Source organism: Plasmodium inui, assembly GCF_000524495.1.
Source record: "Plasmodium inui San Antonio 1 unplaced genomic scaffold supercont1.9, whole genome shotgun sequence".
Lineage (NCBI taxonomy): Eukaryota > Apicomplexa > Aconoidasida > Haemosporida > Plasmodiidae > Plasmodium > Plasmodium inui.
Genome location: NW_008481843.1, coordinates 805,072 through 828,232, shown reverse-complemented (window position 1 = coordinate 828,232; position 23,161 = coordinate 805,072). Strand labels below are relative to the sequence as shown.

Genomic DNA, 23,161 nt, shown 5'->3' with positions numbered 1-23,161 from the left:
ATTTTTAGTGCATATGTACGTATGCGTATATATGCACAGCGTCTTCTTACGTGTTTCCCCTTCCTACTTTTCCCAAACTGCCAATTAATAACCTTATAAAACCAACATTTTTACAAAATTAGAGATTTTAAAACTTCCTCTGTGGACAGGTGATGTGTCTATACAAATCAGCATTCACGCGCCCATTTTTTTTTTCTTTTAACACTCTAAGTTTGCCAGAAATATTGTTCAGCTTTGAGGCGGCAGTTCCCATACGGTGGATTGATGGCAAAAATGGGGCAGCCATTTGGTGGACTTAACAACATCAACTGAGTACGAAAGAACCATTGCGATGTGTGCGCTAACGGGGGAAAACACTTCTTTTACTTTTTAAGTTCGAAAAGGTTTTTCCTTTTTTTGCCTCCCCAATGGAACCATATTTTGTCACGAACGAATGTCAACTGTGGAATCGCGAAAAGAAGAGGGCGCCCCCATATCCTTCCCGACAACGTCCTTGCCAGCTTGGAGCTGATACAACGGTTGTGTCGGCGTGTGTTCCGCTTCAATATCTTCCCCTTATGCAAGTGCGTCCTTCTTATCAGGCGCCTCGTCGTGTGGGAGGGGGGAAACTTTAACAGCGTACAAACAGTTTCACCTTCCAACGTTTGTTCAAATCACACACACCCCAGGGAGTGTCCACGGGGGGAAATAACTCCTTAGAGAGAGCTCCTCTACGCCCATGGACACGCTGCTGAAGGAACCCCATTTTGGTTTACTTTAAAATGTTACATAATGCCAACTGCAAGGGGGAGGAATAAAATGCCCTCCTCATTTTTTAATGCTGTCAATTGAGATGATTATTTATGCCGCTCTGCTTTCCATTCCCAGCGGGAAACTCCTCCAATTGGGGCAGTTCAGTCACCCAGATCAGCTGGATCGCCTCAATCACCTCGATCATTTCCACTACTTCAACCACTTCAACCACTTCGATCATTTCAACCATTTCAAGCACTTCCACCACCTCGACAAATGTGCTGCCCCCTTCTGCAAAAACCTGTGCAAAAAGCGCGCTAATGGAGTGGCATGCCATTTACAATTTTAAATTAAAAAAAAAAAAACAAAGAAGCGGCTGCGAAGCGATGCTTCATTTTAAAAGGGACAAACGACTTTACGCGAAAAAAGAACAGGGGCCCAACTGTATGGACGTTCATATGCACCTCCCCATCATCCAACTGCGATACTGGCAAAGGGAAAAAAAAAAAAAAATACTCAGAGGGCGAGCACCTCCCTGGCAACATTTTTACGTTTACGAAATTTGTGTAGCATCATAGTAAGTGGTGAAGAGGAGAGTATATTTTTTTTCTCTCTCTCTCCAAATAGACCATTCTGATACGAAATCGTAGGGAAGTCGCAAAAATTGGGACGCTTTTCTTTCCCCTCTCGCTAAAAAAAAGAAAAAACTCCATCCTGCGGCGAAGAGACGACAAATCCGTCCTCCATTATTGAGACAATCCATGTGACCAAGGAGTACACAAATGCGCACCTTCGTGTAGAAAGGGACATGTTGCGCGTTTTACCCGTTTTTTTTCGCCCAAACGAGATCACCAGCGAAAATGTATATGCTATCGGATGAGGAAGTAGCCTACTCCAATAGTCTGTACAGTGGGGAAACCGGGACGGAAGCGAATGACACTAGCGAGGAGCGGTCCCACGGGTACGAACGGAGCCAACTGGGCAACTTCCACCGGACGGGCGGAGCGCGGGGGAGGAGGCACACGTACAAGATGTGGCGCAAAGAGGCAAATCAAATTGCGAGCCAAAGTGAGAGCCAAAGCGAAAGCCAAAGTGAGTATCGGCGCGACGACGACAGTGAGTACCGGGGGGAAGACCATAATGCCTACCAGCTCGAGTATCAAAATCCGTACCAGCTGAAGCATGAAAGTCCTTACACGCACGAGTATCAGAGTCCGCCCCAATGTGAAGGCGAAATGTTCAAGTACGTCTGCATAGCATCGATAGAGGACGTCGAAATTTTGTTCAAGTGCAGCTTCCTGCCCCATGAGCTGGACGCCGCCGCGAACTACACAATAAAAAAAATACTGGGTGCCTCCAAAAGGAAACTAAATCATTGCAATAAAAAAATGCTTAATTGGGACAACAGAATTATTTATTTCACAATCTGCACAGAAAAAAAAATGGCATTCTTTCTTATCGGATTGCATATGAAAGCTTACTTCAAGAATTACGCATTCGAGTTCTTGAAGAAACTGGAAATATACACAAAGTCGGATTTATTTTCTGGCCAGAATTACAAAGCGAAAAATATCAACCCGTCCAAAATGCACACCACAGAAGCGTTTTTGCAGCGCACAATTAAAGGCATTAATAAATGTTGTCGTGATGAAAAAATGATAGCAGTGAAACAAAAGCTACATAAAATTAATTCCGTCATGAATAATCACATCGATAATTTATATCAATCCAGGGGAAACATAAAAGCTCTCAAACATAAGACGCAAAACATGTCGAAAAACACGTTACACTTTGTTCAAAATAGTAAAAAATTGAAAAGAATTATGCTCATGAAGTACTGGAAGACATATGTTTTCTTGGCCTGTTTCGCGATCATAGGATTTAAGGTTTACCGATCCATATGATGGGTTGGCTATTTTGCTCTTTCCCTGGAAGATGCGGTCAGCCGTCCATTTGCCATTCACGTAAAAAGCTTCTTTTGAAGCGCTACCCAAGGGGGGCACTTCGCCCCCCACCCCAGCTATTCGGATCATCCTGGTCCCAGTCACTGTTTGTACATTTCATTTTGTGTAGCACTATCAGGACGCCTGATGCCAGCGCGGCGCTAAATTTCTACTCATTTGTTAACACCCTTTTGAATAACATTTTAACAGCCCCTTCAACAACATTTTATTTCTCTTTTTTTTCCCCTCTTTTTTGAAAACTGTCCCTTTTTAGTGAAAAGATCCACACACACACGACCGTGGCACTGATCCTCGCGGCAGCTCGAATCGAAACAAAATCTGCTAAGAGGGAGACTTTTTTTTTTTCTTTCCCCTCTTTGCCGCCCCGTCCCAGTTGGCTCCTCTACACGCGGCTGCAAAGCAGGGATGTTTCGAAGGATGCCGAGTTCTCTTCCCCGTTATTCTTTTGATGAACGGGATGGCCAGGGGAGGGGTAAACAAAGTGAATCCTCGTGAACTATTCCACGGAGGGGTAGTATTCTTGTTAGTGGCCCCTCAAAGATGATCTTCCCTTTTTCTCCACCCCGTTGGGGCAACACACAGTAGATGATGGGACGTGTGTAGACAGGATGGTCATCCCACTAGTATTAGCTGACTGCTCGTCCTATGCGTCTGCGCGACGTACTGCCCCCAATTCGCTCCTTTTCCCCTGGGTCATTCCTGCTCGTTCTCCTTTGTATCCCCCTCGTGTAGCGACTCGACCGGCTGCTCCCTTTGTCCCTTCACTTCCTGCGCGTCGTCCTCATTTCCAAGAAACCCCTCATTCTCCATGGATTCATTTTGGGCATCCAACTCTAAAAGCTTCATTTTCTTTTTCCTCTTCTTCTCCTGCTTCAATTCGTTAATAAATTTCTGAATTTCCTCCTTGAGCTCTGGCATGGGTACCAGCTGCTCCTTGCTGAGGGGTGCTCGGTTAAAGGGGTCATTGGGTTCACTCATCAGGTGCCTCTCAATATTCTTTCGATCGATGACAATGCCAGATGTGGGTAGCAAAACGGGATCTAACATTATGTCTTGCAAAATCGGATCCAAATATTTATCAGGTATATCATTCACATCGTCAAAAAGTTCCACTTCGTCTTTCATATCAATAATATGTTGACAGAAAAATTTAAATTTATTTAGATCCTCCTTGCGTAGTAGTCCTTCCCTTTTGCATATGTAGTAAGCCTTGTTGAATACTTCCGGTTTGTAGTACCTTCCTTCGTTGGCGATTTCTCTGATAAGAAGCTCCTCATTTTTCTTATCCGAATTTAGTAAAAAGAGGTAGGACTCTACGATACTGGTTAGCCATAACTGGGGTCTAAAATTATACTGTTCCATATTCTTCACCTTTATGTTTAAGCATTTTGGTCCCACTAGGTAATCGAAGTAGCAATTCAAGCAGGTAACTATTTGGGATAGAATCGTATTCGATGTGACGATATTGTTTGGGTAGTTCTTACAAAGCAAATTCAAAAAAATGCAAGACTTGTAGCAGTAAGTAATGATCATTTTGGTCCTCGCCGCTAAATTCCTCATACTTTGGTTCCTTATGTCCGTTCCGACATTGCCTCCCCCTCCCTGGTCATTATCGCTGTTGTCACTGTTGTACGACTCGTTCAGGTTCGGTGCACTGTCTTCTAGATCGCTTTCCCCAGAGGGGTTCAGCGCACTGCTCGCATTGGCGTTGGACACCCTGCTGTTACGTGTCGCGTTGGCGTACGTATTTGAACCCCCTCCCGCGCGAGTAGCGGTAGCAGCAGCGGCAGTCACACCACCAGTAGCGGCAGCCGCGATTCCCCCGCGTTCCTGGTCGTCCTGCTTCTTATCCTCCCGACGCTTAATCTCGGACAAGTACGAAACCACTTCCTCGACCAAAAAGTTCACATCGTTCAGTAACAGGTGAATCAAGTGCACGAACAAATTGTTGTTCCGAATAACTAGCTGTGTAAACTGATCCACGTAAATCTCGTTAAGAAAGAGACTGTTAAAATTTTCCACGATGCGAACCCTAGTTTGCATCCTCTCCGTATACTCTCCTTTTTGTGACGCAATAAAAACGTAGGTCAACGATTTTATGATATACTTTCGAGTCAAATCCGATTCTTCTATGATCTTCTTCATGTTTTCACTTCTATACAGGTAGGTAAACGTTTTCGGAGCCGCTTCGCACCTCAGGTGGATGCTCTTTATGTGGTTCTCGCTCAGCATCGTGAAGATACAGAAGGAAAGAAATAAGTCAACATTTAGGTAACTCAGGAAATTTTCATTCCCCGGACTTTTAAAGGTGTCCAGTTCGTATAGGAGGTATATTATGTCAAATATATCGTTTAGGAAAAATGTCGGGATGATGGAGAATTGGGGGGATGCAAACAAGTGGTCGTCGCTTTCCTGGGTGGGACTCCTCTCTGGGTTTTCACTCCCTCCTTGGCCCTGCGCTCCGTTCGCCCCCACTTCGTCTGGCGGCAGTTCCGCGCGACGGTTCTCTTCCTGTGGCAGTTCCGCGCGGAGATTCTCTTCCTGCAAGAGTTCCACCCGTGGCTCCTCTCCATCTCGCTTTTCCGCGCCTTCCTGTGGTTCCTCCCCTTGGCCCTCGTGGACATTCGCGGAAAGGGAGAGGCTGCCGAAAGTTCTACCTCTCCTGATGTAGTTCCTCTCATTCGGAGGAGGGCATGACTTCAACACCAGGTGGGTGAAATTCCCATTGTATTCACTCAGAAGCTTCGTCATATCTATGCAGGCATTCCCTTCCATGTCGTACAAATAAGCAACATGCAAAAAGTATGCGATGCTGAGGTGCAAAAATTTAAATAACAATTGAATAAAACGAGAGCTGTAGAGAAAAATCTTCCATGTATGTATATTCATGTAGTACACTTTTTTGTCCTTTGCATTGGGTACCTCTTGTACTATCCGGATAAATTCATCAATGGCTGGTTTGAAGAAGACACTAAGAGACTTAAATGTGATCCAAAAGATGGACGTTATAAATTTAGGTTCCTTCCGGAATGATTCTGCATTTTTTACTTTCTCTTTTATTTTTTCCACATTGGATTTTTCTTCAAACGAAGACTGATTGGTTATATTTTTTAACAAAAATTTAGAGAAGGGATCATCCCTCAGAAAAAAAAACAAGTCGAAGTCGCTGATCTTGTTCATCGTAATCGGTTCACACAAGCAGAGTAGAACCCAAAACATGTTCAGGCAAAAGCCGTAGGAATTCTCTCCCAACAATTTTAAAAACAATCCGTAAGATGCGTCTAACGATTGTGGATAAGTCGAATAGTGGTACATGATTTTCGTCTTTTTCTCGTTCGAAATGATAATGCAAGCTAGCCAGAGGAGGACTCGTTTCTTGCTGTCCACACTTCCTTTAAGCAAATTTTTTATCGTCTCCACGCAGTTCTCCAAAATCCAGTCGGTGTCTCTCCTCAACATAACATATGTATTTTTCAAAGCAGCCAATGTCATTTTGTTCAGAGAATTCGTTGCACTGTTGTAGAAGTATTTGTACATGGCAATCTCCTCCTTGTTCGTCACATTTGGCATCGTTATAACTGTGGGGGAGATTAATCTTCCCAGGAGGCTGTTTAGCTGGAGGTTATACCCGCATGAGTTTATTTCTTTGTCCTTGCTACCCGGTTTCTCTGCATCGAACCCGGCATAGCTAGCATGAATTTCACCTTCTCCTGCAGCGCTGTCCACTCCGGACGATGCACAATCCCTTATCTTGTCTTTCAAATTGAGATGCAAAAATATCGATTTATTAGAAATAATAAGTTCCGCAATTTGCTTAAAGCTTGAGAGGAACTTTAACAAAACAGCCACGTCATTTTTTGGATAAACCAAATTTCTTCCATTCAAGTTTTCCAAAATGAGATCCACAATGGGAGTGAAAAATTTATTAAGTTGTTTATCCTCCTCTCTCTCTTCATTCTTATCATTTTCTTCAATGACGAATAGGATTTTTTTTAAAAAACGAGAAGTACATGAATCCTTTAGGAATTCATAAAAGGTGTGAATCCGCTCCTTCGCTGGGATACTCACCTCTGGATACACCTCCAGATTCTCCAAATAAATAATTACACTATTGATTATCTGATCGTTGATCTCATTGGTTACATCATCGATCTGCTTACTCTCGAGCTGCACATGTTTGAAGAGAGTTCTATCGGATAACCTCGACGAACAGGAACACAAGTACGTCAGGCAGTTCTTCTTTTGCTTATGCAGGTAAGCTATTTTGTGCAGGAGGATAAAATATAAGTTATCAATCTGTAATGATGGTGGCTTCTTCTCTTTGCTCGTTTGGCTCAATTCCCTTTCGTACGACTCTAGGTGCACCTTGGCGTTGCTCGCCTCCTCCCTCCTCAGGCATATTTGAAGGGCGCTCTGCAAAATCGCATCCTCTTTTCCCTTGTCTAGCATTATCCTCTCCTTTGCGGTGACAGCGGATCAGTGTGTATGCGCGGTAGTAGGGCAATGTGGCAGTACGTCAGTACGTTCACCGCGGCACCTTTCCCCTGCGCGTCCTACGTTTTCCCCCTTGGTGGGCACTTCGCTCGGATCCCTCAAAGCTCGCCGCTCCGGGTCCGCGAAACGGGGGAAGGTTCAAAGAACCACAAAGAAACACAAACGGGAAAGAAAAATGTAGAAATGCCGAGGTTGTCGCAATGCCTGGGATGTCGCTCCTCCTTCGGCTAACACTCCCTTCTGTTATGTGTTTCCAACCCTACAGGTTTCTTCCCCTCGGTGTCGAAACAGGCTGTGAACTTTATCTCCTCTGCAATTGCCTCCAGCCACTCTGCGATGATAAAGTAATATGGTCCTTCCCAGATTCCCCCAAAATTAAAATCGCTCTGCTTTTAATCGTCCGTGCGGTGATGAGGCCTACGAAGGGATGCCGAAACTGTGCATCCCTTTACTGCTGCCTCTTCGGAAGAAAAGGTTGGGTTATTTTCTGTTACCCCTCCGTGCGGCTTCACGTTTCCGCGTTCTTTCGCACTTGTTGGTACTTTTTTTTTTTTTTTTCCTTTCCTGGACTCGCCAGTTTGGCACTTTATTATTTTATTCTTTTTTGGGCGCCTTCGTCCGGCTTCACTTTCGCGTCCGTTCGTCCATTTTTTTTTATTTTGGTGACGTATAATGGCGGGGTATTTTATTACCCATTTGGGCTGCTTTGTTTTAGTGCGGCTATTTTGTGCCCCATTTTTATCGGCTCCATATTTCCGCCCGAGTTTAAATCAGCTCCAAGGTTAAGAGCACCCCGGGGTGTCATTCTTTTTTTTTTTTCCACCTTGCTCTTATCATTTGCCAAAGCACATGGTCCTTTGTTTTCTGTTCTTTCCCCTGGCGACTTGATCCCTAGCTGCCTATCCCCCACTTGAATATCCGTTTAAACGTCGCAAGTGCATACAAAACAACCTAACGTAAAGGAATATACCATCAAAGGGAAAATACCTTTTACGAGATCCTACACTCAGAGAAATTTTTACAAAACGAAACAGATGGTGAGTGGGTGTACACAGGGATTGCATGAAGAGTTGCTTTTATTCCTTCTTTTTTTTTCTTCCCATGCACCGTTAACATTTTTTTTTTTACGAGGCTAACAATTTTTGTCCTTTCTAGGGGTCACACCGGTTAGGCAGCGACACGTGAAGAAGTGGAAAGGGACGCCTAGATTGCTGTTCACCGGGACGACGGGCCCCTATGCAGGGGCACACACACGTGTAAGTACGTCTGTGTAGCTACCCATAAGCGGGAACGAGAAAGTTACAACACATTGCCTTAACCATCAATGAGGGAAAAGAAAAAATAAAGTGGCCATGTTCTTCGTTAGACCTACCTCTGTCTTCCTAGTAAAGACATGCTCTTTAAGATGTTTTTTTTTCTCTCCGTCTAAATTTGGTACGTAGAAGGTATTTCTTTTGTGGACTCTCTTTACCTCCTCGCTTTGCGTACCTTTCTTCGTGCTCCCTTTTCAAAAAGGAGACCATTAGACGGTGCACCCTCTCCGATGGACAAGCTGCCACACCCCGCTACATGATCAAGCTGTGAGTGTGACAGAGGAGCAAACGCATCGACTCTCCGGTGATCACTTCTGTTTCACCTGTGTACCCTGCTTCCTCTACTTTTCCCCATTGTCTTCACATGGGGACTTCAATTTCGCTCGAGAGAGGCAAAACTTACTTCACGTGCACTATGGGAATTAGCCAAATTTGGGGGTGAAGTTCCCCTCGCTATGTCTCACTGTATGCCACACCACCAAACCTATAGTAACACCCATTTGGTAACCTAACAAATAAAGTGAAACAAAGACCAGAGTCATAGTTTTCCTTCCTGGCCGCTCACTCCTACAATTGGTACATTTAAAGAATTTTTTTTTTCTTCTTCTTCGAATTACTACCCCAGTATGTCACACCCAAAGTTATAGAGGCGTAACTCTCGTTCTTCCTCCAGCACATAATTTAAGAAGCTTCTTCGTGTGTGGGGAGTTAACGCTTCGTAGTACTTCCGCATGGGAAGCGGGCCATAATGTGTATGTGCGCGTTGTTTAATGTTTCTTTCATCACCCGTACTGAGCGACTGGACAGATTCACTAGGCTTTTTTTTTTTTTTTACGCCTTGCCTATCAGGAAAATGCTACCATCAGAATGCACCCCTGTTTGTTTATTCAACAGATCGTTTTTTTTTTTTTTTTTTTTTTTCCATCTTGAGCATTACCTCATGGGAACTAGCCATTTGTTCCCCTCGCAAGAGAAGTTATCATTAAATAATTTGGATACACTTATGGGAGTTTCTTTTTTTCTTTTTTTCCAGTGAGGGATGCACTAGGAGGGATTGACTTGGCCTCTTTGAAGATGGCATTGAACATGTACAGCACCCCCGCGGGAAAAAAAAAAACAAAACAAAAAATAAAATAATGATAATAATAATAATAGTGAGCAAGTAGAACGCGGCGAGATGACCACCCACCCGCTAGAAACACAAAAAATGATGCACCTGCAATTTTCACCCCATCTTGCAGATTGGAAAGGCTGATCACTTCGCTCCTTCGGGGTCTCATCAACGTCAAGCATATATGTAAAAGGGAAAAGGAAAAAGACAAACAGATGAGCTAACCTCCATTCGGGTGGAAATTACCCCCCTGCGTGTCTGCCGAAATGCACCCTGTCACATGCATATGTAGACCCTACCCCAATGTGTGCACCTTTCACGTGTGTATTCCTCATGGGTGTGATCCTGTTGGGTGTACACCTCATAGGTGTATTCCTCACGTATGCACGCCCAACTTCCCCCCCTCCCAAGCCATAATCATGGACGGCAACAGGCGATTCGCAAAGGAAAAGGGACTCCACTCCTCTCTGGGGCACTACATGGGATCGAGAACGCTCATCCAAGTTAGCAGATCTATGCGTAGGAATTTTCCTGTACGCATAGGCGCCAAATGCAAGGTGCCCATATGACCGCCTATTCGAAGCATCAATTGAGCATAACCTGCGTCACCGCTACCACGTCACAGCTACCACGTCACAGCTACCACGTCACCGCTTCTCACCCAGATCATAGAAATATGCGTTAGGTTGAACATAAAAGTGCTATCCGTCTTTTCGCTTTCCCTGTTGAATTATAACAGAAGCCCAGAGGAAATACACTTCCTCTTTTATCTAAATCTTCTCATTTTAATTAACGAGGAGTTTTTCATGTAAGTGCATTGCTCACGGATCCATCTGCTCATGCGATTACGCGGCGAGGGCTGTCCCAAATGTTATTCCCACGTAAATTTCCCAAACACGCAAACGGTTTAACCTACTCATCAGGAATTTCATAAAGGACAACAAAATTAGAGTCAAAGTGATTGGAAACCTTTCTTACATCAACGAAGCTTACAGAAAAATTATCCACGACATTGAACAGAAGACGGAGCAGTTTGACAAGTAAACTACAGAAAAGACGAGCCTGCTGGGACGTTTAGAAATATATCTTTTTCTTTCTTCACATCTTCGTATGCCTCGTTAGTGCACTTTTGCACACGGACTTCACAGACGTTGGCACCATCGCAGGTGCACTATTCGGATCGTTATGTGAATCATTCATTTCTTTCCCTCCTCCCCTTCTCATCCGTAGCCTCCTCTTGAACCTCTTCTTTTCCTACACCAGTAGAAACGAAATGAGTCTCTGCAAATTCAATCCCAATTTGTACTTCAACACATATAAGAGCCTGCTGGAGGAGCGGGAAGTACTCTGCACTCCCTCCTCTACATTAACAAAGCAGGAAGACGAAGATAAATGTGATTATTTAGAAAGCACACTGAAGAATGAAAGGGGTGACAGCTATAAGTTGTTCGAGGTGGAATGTATATGTGGAGGGCGCTCTTTCCTAAATCGGGGGCAAATCAAAATGTATCGTAAAAATAATGGAGAAATAAATAATGATAACACAGATGATGCTACTATATATTTGTCTTTTCCCCTGACGAAGCCCCATCTGGGGGGAATGTGTGCATTGGGCAATACCGACCGTTTCACCTGCACGTTATCTCTTCCCACCATTCCGAATTGATTCCGTTACCCTGACCCCCACCCAACAGACTCCATTACCATAAGAAGCTCCTCACTTGCGACCTGCCCCCTCCGAACATTTTGATACGGACGTCCGGCGAGAAGCGACTGTCCGACTTTATGCTCTACCAAGTTAGCCATACGAGAAAAAAAAAGAAAGCATCTTTATAAAACTCCGCTCAAGTGCACCATCCCGTGTGCAGACTTTTACGCCATAAACGTGAACACCCCCTCGTCCAAAGCGCAATTCGTAAACTTCTTCCCCTCCCCCATCTTCTCCCTCTCTAATATGTAGATTTCGGAATTTACAGAAATTTACTTCATCAAGGAGTACTGGCCAATCTTCAACTTTCTGCAGTTCATATATGTCATCTTGCACTACACCATTTTTCAGACGACCAAATTGGATTTTTCCTACTCCAATCCGTGTCCACACTGATTGATTATTTTGCCATTTCATTTTGTTATTTTACCTTGTAATTTTAGTATATTATTTTATTTCATTTTTTTGATAGTTTTTTGTGTGCTCCCCCTTCACACCTTCCTTGTGACCATTTGTTAATTGTCCCCTTTTTTAAAAGACTCCCCCTTAAAACGATACTTAATTAACACCGCTAGACCAACCACCCCTCCACTGATGGAAGGCAATTCCTCACTTAAAATTGGTTAAGGTGTGTCCTTAATTGATGCATGTAGATCCACGGCGAGGGCATTAGCGAAATCACTCGCACGAAAATAACTTATGTTGCTTCATTTAAGACAATACTAAAACAAAGTTACAAAAAAAATGAGGCAAACCAGAGTGTCCTCCTGCATGGTAAGGCGCAAAAGGGACGCAAATAAAACGAAAACGATGACGAAATGATGGCGAAATGATAGCGGAATGGAAAAGACATGACGACGAAATGATGGCCAAAATGAGAACGAAAATAACAACTAAAACGGCAAAAATGGCGACGAACGAGAAAACGCTCGCAAGGCGCCAAAAAGCATGAATCACCCTAGACGTTGGCTTATCAAAAATGCTGAGCTGCTCACAGAGACGTGTCGCCTCGGGTTAAAAAAAAAGAAAAAAAATGGACACTTCATAATGTGTACTTACCCCTTTGCACACACTTTTGTTAAAAATATACGAACGGATAATATTTTTTAACGCTCCGCTTGAAGACATTTTTTTTCTTGCTCTTCCAGACCCCCAACTCCTCACAAAATAATCGGTGGCTCCATAAACACACACGGGATGTAATCATTCAAATGGTTATATGCAAAATGAGGACCCAAATTAATCTTTCCTGAAGCACCCATGTACAAACTCACAGACGGATGATAAAATCCTTCATAAATATCAACAAAGGCGTTTTTCTTTATTTGCCCATTTAGGGAGAAAAAAATAGACGAGCCGTAGTTTTTCTTTAACATGGGTGGATCTTTTGGATCACATAGAATACCATTTTGCAAATATTCATACAATTTTTTATCTGATCTTGGATCGAAGTTATACGTATTTTTGTTCTTCAAATTTAAATAGCACCCAATGATATCACCTACTTTAATTGGTTCCATGCAGTCGTAACTTATGGAGTTGTTAAAGATTCTTCCATTTTTGCTATTGACGCAGTAGCTATATTTGTCTGTTCCTATGGGATAGTCATACCTCATGTATCTGCAAGCGAAACCGACTCTTATATATGGGTTTACCTTTATCACTTTGTCCCTGTAACCTAGAAACTGGAAATTTTGCACTGGTTCTTCAATTTTTATTTCGTAGTACCATTTTCCGATGTCCGCCCCATTATTCACGAAAACACTGGACCATCCTTTGTCTCCATAACAGGTGAGCTTATCGCTGCTTAAATTCACACAGCTGTCTTTATACTTTGTTGAGAACGTCACATTATTTTTGCTTCTATATTTGCTATAATCAATAAAATATTTATAGCTTTCCTTTTTCTTGCTATTCGCTTCCGGTTGTGCATGTCTTTGCCTTGCTTCGTTCTTCATCGTCGCATGTCCATTCGGTTTCTCTTTTGCCTTTTCCTCCTTACTTGCGTCACTTCGTGCTAATTCCGTTTTGTTACTCTCTCCTGCTTCGACTCCTCTTTGTTCTTCTTTAGCATTTCCAGTGGTCGCGTTTCCCTGAGCAGTGTCATCACTTTCGAGCTCTGCCTTCGTGGCGCACTTTTCCACACGCGCGTGCGCATGAGTATCCCCATGCATGTACGTGTCCTCATTCAGCTTATCGAGCCCTTTGTTGCTCTTCTGGATGGGATCGGCACAACTGATTCCTCCATCCTCTGTTTTCGCATGCTTGTTTATGCTACCAGTAGTGGAGTTCTCCATCAAGTCAATTTTATCAACATTGGTGCCACTGCTCATGCCGTCAAGGGTCCTGTCCAATTGGTACCGTTCCTCCATTGCTTCCGCTTTTCTCTTCTTATCAAAGCTAGCGCCAGTCATTGCCGTAGCCGAGGCAGATGTGCATGCACTGTTGTCCCCATTTTTTGCATCTCCAATTTGAGTAAAGGGTTGTCCCTTTTCGGCTCCATCTTTATCCGAATTCTGATAACTGGGGCTCACTGGCACTTGCCCATTTTCGTTTGGCGAATCCACCTCTGCATTTGCAGCATTTTTGTCCTCTTCGTCTTGGACGTTATTAAGACTTGTCATGATTCCCCGTTCTGAGTGCTTATAGGTTATCCGTTTGGTACTACTATTCTATCACGTTTGCGTCTCACTGATTTCTCACTCGGTTCTTACGTTTTTTCCTCTCTCGATATCTTTGCTATTATTTTTCCCTTTTATTATTTTTCCCTGTTACCATTATGGTTGGCACCTGTAGTCATTGCCCATCGAGGGTCGTACGTTTTCTGATAAATGACAGTGTGCTGCGGGGAGTTCCTTCCTGTGGGCGGAAACTATCATTCTAATTGGGGCGCAATTTTCGCGTAACTTTGGCGCAGTGCTGTTACCAAGGTGACACCAAGTCGGCACAAACGCGACACAATTCTTCTACTCCCTCGAAACAGTCAGATTTGTTTTTGCCCTAAATTCTGACTTGTGCAAAATTTCCAAATTAAAGGTTGCACTTCCGATGTGCCGGGTTTATTTTATAATTTTTTTTTTTTTCTCCTCTCGAAATCGGTCATGCGTGTTGGAGTAGCACTTCAGCGCTCGCATGTGAACGCGTGTGTGTGTTCTCGGGATGCAAATAAATGTGTATGCATGTCGTGACGATTGCGAACTTGTGTGCATACAAAAATACAGCATGGCAACTTTAATCGCATGTTACCCAACATTCCCAGCAATTTTGCTGCTACGCGCTTTTTCTCTTCCTTCTTGTCACTAATTTGACGCGCGCGCGGTGAAGGAAGGGGCTACTGTTGGGAGGAGTGGAAAGGTGAGATGCACACAAAGGGGGCATGCACACGCCTACGCACAGGTAAGCATAACGTATTTACAAATGAACACATTTATATAAACGCCTCTGTACGTTTATGTAAGTAGGTTTGAGGTGTATGTACGCCTAAGTATGCCTTTCCACGTACACTCTTCTGTACACCTTCAAATTCGCCACAAAAAAGAAAAAAAATTGTGAGCACACAGTAAAACTTCCCCCTATCTGTATACGCCCCAAGGAGCAACAAAGTTTTCAAGGTCACGGCGAACGAATAGCAGATATGAAACTGAAAAAAAGGGAAAAAAACAACAACAGAAAAAATCCTTTTTATCTGCAACATTAACCCCTTATATATTTTTTATACCTCCCTTAGTTCGCCAGTATTTACCGTTTTGGTACACCTTATGCCCCTCTCTCTTTCCCCACTTCACTTACAATTGTACGTTTTTACGGTCAACGTCCAAACGGAAAAGAAACATATACGTGATATGCCTATTTCACATTAGCCTGATTTTCTCCTTTTCCTTTTTTATTACGAAGGTTCTTTTTGTTTACTTGGATTTGAGCCAGTTGGGGTTGCCGTGCGTACGGACTTCACTGGCAGGTATGGTTAAAGTTGCTCACCTAGTATACTGGGAGAAAAACCTCTTCGCGCGTGAAACTTTTGTAGCTGCCTCGATTCGGTGATTACTCATTTGGGGATGCCCAACGGGAAAACTACCACTTTTTGGCCAAGTCCCACATGTAAATTATTTCGGGCTCGGCGAGCCCTGTGAAGAGTATACATATACGCAACATGCATTGTAGCTTTTTTTTTTTCATACGTCGTTCAGGCAAAGCCAACACATTGCTTCGCATCATTTGCTGATTATAATTTTTTGCCAACTTTGCAAAGTTCGCACAATTTGTACATTTTGAACAATCTGCCCATTTTGCACAATTTTTCCAACTTTATTGTTAAGGCCGCTTTGCTGTTTGCCCGACCACCCGGTGTTCTCATTTTCGTCCGCAACACCCGAATTGAAGATCTGATGAGCCGTCCACAGCTCCTTCCCCATTGACCACAGAATCATTATCTTTCCCCTTCCCAATTATCCTGTTTCCATATCATAAAATTTGGAAACGAATTGAATGCACAATTCGTAGACACACTTGCTCCTCTTTCGTTTTCCTCTCACGAGACGTAGGAAGAATGCGCACCAACAGTTCGAAGCGCAACTGCAGTGTTTCGCCTTGTACACAACTGGCATGTTTCGTCTCGCCGTGTACAAAACTGAAGTGCTTCTGTCTTCGAAACACCAATTTAGCCTCAAGGGTGGCCACCTCACATGTCGAGGAGGACTTCCCGTAAGTTGCACTTCACACGTACGAGTGCAGACTCTCAATTTGGAAAATTAAAAAAAAAAAAAATTTTGCAAAACTGAGGCATCCAATCTTTTGGTCGATCTCTTCCCCCCAACACAAATTGGTAACATGTCCCCATCTTCATGCCTTTCCTACCCCGTATATATCCCCATTTTGATTTATCCATGAGGAGTGCAAAAATTGGATGTCCCATCCCCTGTCCATCATAAGCAATTCACCTTCACGTTGAAAGAAGGATGCCGATTTTCTGGTAGCTGTCCATGCGAGGGAATAAAACCGTTGTGGTACGGAAGAGACAAGCCCATAAAGGATACCCTAGATGCTCAGAGTGAATGTCATTATCTCGGGATAAAGCAAAAACCCTAAAGAAAGAATTAAAGTCGCACCTTCAAGCGAGCGACGAAGTGACCGAAGAAACGGAAATACCAACCGCTTTATCCAAAATGACAAGTGAAGAGGACGCTGGAGATGTAGCAGTCACTGTGGGGAACGCAAAAGAGGAAGAATGCAACGTAACCGTAATGGAGAAACGAAAAAAAAATTGCAAAAAATTGTCAAGTGAGCAAAAGGACACACATTCGGGTGAGCGTACAGAACAGTTCCACGTGAAAAATGGGGAAGGGATCCACCAAGAGACATTGCCACATGACCACGCAGAGGAGGATGAAAAAAAGAAGAAAAAACAAGAGAGAAAACAGAATGGTAGATATCCCCTCCTCACAGTAAACAAGGAGACAAAACCAACGGATGATGATCTGGAAAAGAACCAAATGCTCACAACAGACGAAGCGACAGACAGCTCCGAGGAAACACCTCCAAAGGGATGCCTGCCGAAAGGGGAAAAAAAATATTCCCTCGCGTTGAAAAGTATAATTAGAACAAGGGATGGTACGCACACGCGCGACGCGAACACGGATAAGTGGAGAGAAGGGCATAGAAGTCTCAGCGATGGAAGTCTCAGCGATGGAAGTCTCAGCGATGGAAGTCTCAGCCGTGGAAGTCTCAACCGTGGAAGTCTCAACCGTGGAAGTCTCTACGATGGAAGCCCCAGTAGCGGAAGCCGCAAGCACAGAAGCTACAGTTACTTCGCATACAACCCGCGGAGGGACGAAATTGTAAATGTAGAGATGCACTCACATGTTCTAATGGACGAGTCGAATGACAATAGCGCCGCCGCAGGGCCCTCCAGCGTGGAGAAAAACTCGTGTGTAGAGGCCAACCAGGGAGAGAAGAGCGAAGAAAGCGCAAGGAAGAAGAAATGGAATTTCAGGCGCAGGATTATGGGGAGGATGAAACGCAGAGCCAAGCGGGAAGCTGTATGTCAGGAGGCGCGTCAGGAGGCCAACCAACCGGCGCAACCACCGACGGAGTCATCGACGCACGACCCTGATAACCCGGTCCCCGAGGAAAACAATTTCGTCATATACAAAGTTCCAAGGTACCTCAAAAAAAAAAACATCAAGTGCCCCTTCGTGTACAGGAAGGTGTTTTTTGGCAAGTACGGAATAATAAATTATGATTTGAAGGGAAACAAAAAAGGGACGCTCGTCATCACATTTCATGGACTAAACGGAACAAACTTAACCTTCCTGGACATACAAAAAACGCTAGTCAAACATAAGTTCCAGGTTCTCAATTTTGATCTGTATGGACATGGATTATCTGCCTGCCCCAAATATAATCACCGAAAGAAAACCTATGGAATAAATTTTTTTCTGACTCAGACGGAGGAATTGCTGATCCATTTAAAATTACTACATAAAGATTTTTATCTGATAGGATTTTCCATGGGCTGTGTAATTGCCATCGGCTTTGCAAAGAAGTACATAAAACAGGTGAAGAAAATTATTTTGATATCCCCTGTTGGTATTTTGGAGAAAAAGCCTTTTCCCGTGAAGATTCTAAAGTTGTTCCCCTGTCTGATCAACATTTCGTCCTTTTTTATGTTGCCCTGTTTTATTTCGAAGAAGAATTTTAAGCGCGCTTCCAAGGGGGACTCCAAGGGTGTGCCCCAAGGTGCCTCCAGGAAGGGGTCACACATGAGGGCGTCAAAAAGTGGCAACAAAGGTGACCACAAAAGTGACCCCAAAGATGCGCCCGGCGAATCGCTCAAGCAAGATCCCCAAGACGACTCCGATGACGACACGTCCGACTACCTGTACAACCGAATCATGTGGCAGGCGTTTGTGAAAAAAAATATCACGCACGCAATACTGGGCTGCATTAACAACTTAAAAATGTGGAGCGCCCATGACGTATTCAAAGAAGTCGGACTTAATCATATACCCGTTCTCATTCTCTGTGGCGAGAAAGACAGCATCTGTAGCGTCCACGTTTTCAAGAACACGTCCAAATTTTTCATCAATTGCCACATGATAATTTTTAGGAATGCCTCCCACTTAGTTTTGGTCGAGAAGAGCAAAGAAATTAACTCCTGTGTGTTGACCTTCTTCCACTTCCCCAACAACGCTGATTTGAGGACCGTCCATCATATGTTTCCGGTGGACACGCTGGGGAACTCGGTCCTTTACCAGCGGGACGACTTTTTCTGAGGTGAGGCGGAGAGGTGGAGAAGTGGCGGGAAAGCGGCAAACTGGTGGAAATTGCCACGCAGTAGTTCGTTGGCCGTGGGATGTCAACGCCCTTCCACACACCTTTCTCTACACCCATACGCCTTTTCCCAGCTTAAAGAATGGTTTGCATTCTCCAGTGGTATTATTTTTTATCCTGTTTTGTTTTGTTGATCCTTTTTTTGTAGTGCTTTTCTCCCCATTTAGCCGCACACACAATGTTGGATGCAATTCCCCGTGTGTGCTTCCCTTTTCCGCGTGAGCAAATCCAACATGTGTGCGGCTTTGAGCCATAAGTACCTCCAGCAGGGGTGTATCATATGTTGTTCCCATGTGAAACACAATTTTGAGGATTTTGTTTTCTCCTCACTGGCAGTCCTTCACACAGCTGTTCCGTCTTCTTTTTGCTTTTTTTTTAATTTCTAAGGGAACGCCTATCCTTTCCTTCTCATTTGTTTACCAATCTGTTGAACCATTTCTGCCTCGTTATGCTGAGTGTGTGGCCTTTGTGATTAATCCGCCAACCTCCTCTCACCTCTCGTGAAATATAAAAATTTACCCCCCTGGGAGATCCCCAGATTAGTAAAATATGCGTCGTATTGGTGTGCAAGCAGGTGGGTCATTTGGTCCATTCCATGAGGACACACAGAAGAAGCATTTTTTTTTCCCATCTTGTGTTAACGGTAGGGGTTACACCTTTAGGAGCAGGTATCATCACAGTTAAAAGCCCCCGTAGAAGCATGTTTCAATGCCTCATAGGCATCATGCTCATAGCGTCGCTACTCAGTTTCGCACTTTATGAAGTGATTGAAATGAGGGTAAAAGAGTCGACGTGTCTGTACATGCATATGTAGACCAACAGAGACGGTGTGCGGAATTGGACATCCCTTCCAACATGATCGTGCAACTTATGCAATGGGACTTGGCAATTTTTCTCCGTGGGGGAAACACTACTCCATGGGGAAACTACTACGAGATGAAGCTTCTTCTGCTGCAAATCGCGGAAAGCCAACCCCTTATTCGTACAAGAAGGAAAAAGAACCAACTTCAACGGTGAAGCCGCCTTATTATGGGCACAATCCGACACGCGCACCTTAGAGGACATAACGTATTGGTATTCCCTCCACGGTGACGCACACATAATCGCATCACCATTTTGCCTGCTAATCGTTTTTCCTATCAAATGGTTAAAGAGAGAAACTGATTTTTATCCGCTTCTCTCTTTAATGCAACACGTAAATGGGCAGAGCGCCTCTTACCCGGGCAATCTCAACTATGGTTCATTTTTTTTTACAGAATGGTACTCGCAAAAAGGGGATATTCTTACGGAGCTAAAAACACCAGTGAAGCTTTCGCAGAAAGTGCGATAAAACATTTTCACCGAGCGAGGGGAATTCATTCTGTGTACGCTCAGCTCATGGGGGTTGCCAACAACCCCCCGTACGGTAAGACGATTGCGTTACGGCCGAATTGGCCATCATCGTGACCACCATTTATTGTTTAACCATCCTTCAACCCATATTTTTCACTCTAATGTAAAATAGTTCTTTTTTGATATCCCCCCTGTTCAGAGTGTTGGTGACAGAACATACACCTACTACATGTAGCCCTTTTGGCGAAGTGGGGAGAACAACTTGGAATTTTTTTTTTTTTTTTTTTGAATTGTTCATAATAAATAGCCAAAGAGCCAAAATGGCTATGTAGCCAAAAATTGGGGAATTTTTCGAGGGGGTCAAAAGGAGGAAATTTTTCCCTATTCGCAAACACCTGCAAATTATTTCCGACATTCTATCTGTCGACAATTCTGACAAAGAGACGAGGGGTGAAAATTATGTATTCACGTCAACGGTCATGTTAACGTCCTTGTGTTCGCCGTTTTCATCTTTTGTCGCTCCTCCGAATTGGCAAAACGTGCGTATTCATCACCATCACGCGGTATGCGCAGAATAAATCCACATAGCCATTTTCGCTTTTTTCCTTTTTTTTTTTTGCTTTTTCTGTTACGTATTTCCCAACTGTTACAAATGTATCAGAATTAGCCCCCCCTCCTTGTTGTGTTTCGCTACTTTTGGAATACCTTTTTTCCTGAAGCATTTATTTTTCGGCGTGGTGCATACATTCTACATAATTTTTTTTGGCACTACAGCTATTTTTTGGGGTGCTAATCCTATTGCCCTGCCCCAGGCTACTGCAGGGCGCAGTTCTCCAGCAGATGAAAAAGCGTATGCCACCGACCATGCATATAAAATTAAGTACATAATTAGGTGTGTTAGGGAGGTGTCATATTGCAATATATATTAATGCATACCCAGCTGCCTATAATCCCCCCATTTCAAAAGGAGGCGTTTTTTTTTCCCCCTTTGTCCCCGCCCCCCCAGGACTCGCTTCCGCGCGGCGCCAACGCGAGTGGCAGCGCCGTATTCGCGTGCATACAAAAAGTTAGTAACCTTTCGAATTCCTTTTTTTTCCCCAAGTATTAAAGTTGAACCGCCACTCGGGGGCGATCGTACATATGTACCATCCGCACACCTACGTATGCTGGAACGCGCACAGGCGTAAACCGTGTTTTCATCTCACTCCCATTATACTTATAAACGCCGCAAGTACGATGGTACGACGCATAACCTTTGAGTACATTTTCCCGCGTGCCCTTTTAACACTTGTTCTAATTTACGTACCCCTAAATGTAACATATGAAAAAAAAAAAGGAAAAAAAAAACACTCATCTAGTTAATCCTTTCTTTTTTTCTCTTGTTTTTTTTTCCACGCTTTACGCGTTCGCACTTAAGAAAAATACTTCCATGTCAAGTGTTTCGAAATAGCAAATGGAAAAAAAATAGCCAAGTCGCAAAGCGTTCAGTAAGAAAAACGCCAAGTGACAAAAACACCAAGTCGCAAACCGTCAAGTGACAAAAACACCAAGTGACAAAAACTCCAAGTGACAAAAACTCCAAGTGACAAAAACACCAAGTGACAAAAACACCAAGTGACAAAAACTCCAAGTCGCAAACCGTCAAGTGACAAAAACACCAAGTGACAAAAACATCAAGTGACAAAAACACTAAGTCACAAAAACATCAAGTCAAGGAACACCAAGTGACCAACTTTCACGTGACAAAAACGTGAACAATCGAACGTCCCTTGTTGCGTTTAAGTTAAAACCTGTAAAGCCTTTTAGCGTTACATTTTTCACCACTTTGTGTTTCATTTTGCGTACCTACCTCTCGTTTTTGTGCTTCGCCATACTCTTGGCCAGTCGAGGGGAAGAAACAGTCAACATAACGAAGCATTCGCCTTCGAAGTTGCATCCACCGTTACATCCCCTTCACATTCGTGTTCCCCATTTTTTTTGCCTGCTTGTTCTCCGTCCAAGCTTGCGGTTAAGCAGCTTAACAGAATCATAAAACATGTAGCAGCGTTCCCAGCGCGCCTACGCGTACATTATGTATATGTGCCTTCATATGCATGTATATAGAAGCATATGCCCGAATGTGCCTACCGATACATCTGCGTATGCCCATACCTGTACGCGGGCGCACTTGTGCCACCCTTGAACGTTCTTTTTTTTTTTTTTTTTTAATCCCACTGCATCACTGCCTTATGCATGTATATATGTATTCCTCGTTTTGCCTTCTTATTGTGTAGACCCCACCACCACCAGTTAGCACATCCCCACGTATGAATTGTACGTGCTTCTTTATACGTACGTGGGGATGAGCGCAGTGAGGCGGCCTGCCAAATCAAAGGCAAGTGTGTCGGCGATCTATATGATACGTTTTTCGTGTTTGTGTACTTGTGCAAGCCCATCTTTCGTGAGAGGGGAGTTCTTGCCATTTCGTCATTTCTTTATTTCATTTATTCCTTCCTTTACGCTTTTCCCCCTTTCCCCATGGATTAATTAGCTCACATCGCTGCGTACGACGTTTCAGCCGCGTGTATAAATTGACGTGTTGTTGTTTATGTAGAGATGCATACCTACGCCCGTGCGCGAAAGCAGTTGTAGTTTTAGCCCACTTCGCGTCCTCCGTAGTGTGTTCACGTGCACATGCATACCTGTGTATAGGTGTGTACCCTTGTCCGCATGCACCACATATTTGCGCGTGAGTTTGGCGCCTACCTGCAATCCGCTGCTTACACTCGTGTGACTGTTTTTGCGCCCAAAAAAAAAAAAAAAAAAAAAAGGGGCGCAGACAATTTATATGACCCGCAATTCGTTGTAATCCCCCTTTTAAGAGCGCCCCCTGTGTACACAAGCCTACGCAGGAATATATGTGTAACATACACGCGCATTTGTACCCCTCGTGCGTCTTTTTATTTTGTTCTTCCTTCACCCTTGTGTTCACGCGTATATGCGCATATTTGTACACGTCCTAATCGCGTCAGAAAGTGAACTCTTTTTGTGTCCCGTACTAACAAACCCATAAGTAGCATGAACGTCTTTCCCGTGCACTTCGCGCGAGCATTTCGTAAGTGCATACTTCTTTTCATGTGTAGCATATGCGTTTGATGTAATTAACGAACAGTCTACCTCATGGTACGCCTTGTGTGTT

The 23,161-nt window shown here is 43.8% G+C and overlaps 6 protein-coding genes across 6 annotated transcripts; 4 read left to right on the top strand and 2 right to left on the bottom strand.

The window, feature by feature from the left end:
* Positions 1-832: 832 nt before the first annotated feature.
* C922_02677 (hypothetical protein) lies at positions 833-1,081 on the top strand (the record flags this gene model as incomplete). Its single annotated transcript, XM_008818276.1, has 1 exon — positions 833-1,081. One exon carries the CDS (start codon positions 833-835, stop codon positions 1,079-1,081), a length of 249 nt encoding a protein of 82 aa, XP_008816498.1.
* A 511-nt stretch (positions 1,082-1,592) lies between these two features.
* C922_02676 (vesicle-associated membrane protein 7) lies at positions 1,593-2,636 on the top strand (the record flags this gene model as incomplete). Its single annotated transcript, XM_008818275.1, has 1 exon — positions 1,593-2,636. One exon carries the CDS (start codon positions 1,593-1,595, stop codon positions 2,634-2,636), a length of 1,044 nt encoding a protein of 347 aa, XP_008816497.1.
* Positions 2,637-3,389: 753 nt separating this feature from the next.
* On the bottom strand, positions 3,390-7,145 carry C922_02675 (hypothetical protein; the record flags this gene model as incomplete). The annotated part of the gene is made up of 1 exon (XM_008818274.1): positions 3,390-7,145. The coding sequence occupies one exon, from the start codon at positions 7,143-7,145 to the stop codon at positions 3,390-3,392; it is 3,756 nt and encodes a 1,251-aa protein (XP_008816496.1).
* Positions 7,146-10,033: 2,888 nt separating this feature from the next.
* On the top strand, positions 10,034-11,718 carry C922_02674 (undecaprenyl diphosphate synthase; the record flags this gene model as incomplete). Its single annotated transcript, XM_008818273.1, has 6 exons — positions 10,034-10,117; positions 10,280-10,422; positions 10,538-10,654; positions 10,845-11,120; positions 11,309-11,411; positions 11,575-11,718. The coding sequence occupies 6 exons, from the start codon at positions 10,034-10,036 to the stop codon at positions 11,716-11,718; spliced, it is 867 nt and encodes a 288-aa protein (XP_008816495.1).
* Positions 11,719-12,482: 764 nt separating this feature from the next.
* On the bottom strand, positions 12,483-13,946 carry C922_02673 (hypothetical protein; the record flags this gene model as incomplete). The annotated part of the gene is made up of 1 exon (XM_008818272.1): positions 12,483-13,946. One exon carries the CDS (start codon positions 13,944-13,946, stop codon positions 12,483-12,485), a length of 1,464 nt encoding a protein of 487 aa, XP_008816494.1.
* A 2,538-nt stretch (positions 13,947-16,484) lies between these two features.
* Positions 16,485-18,593, top strand: C922_02672 (hypothetical protein; the record flags this gene model as incomplete). Its single annotated transcript, XM_008818271.1, has 1 exon — positions 16,485-18,593. The coding sequence occupies one exon, from the start codon at positions 16,485-16,487 to the stop codon at positions 18,591-18,593; it is 2,109 nt and encodes a 702-aa protein (XP_008816493.1).
* Positions 18,594-23,161: the final 4,568 nt, after the last annotated feature.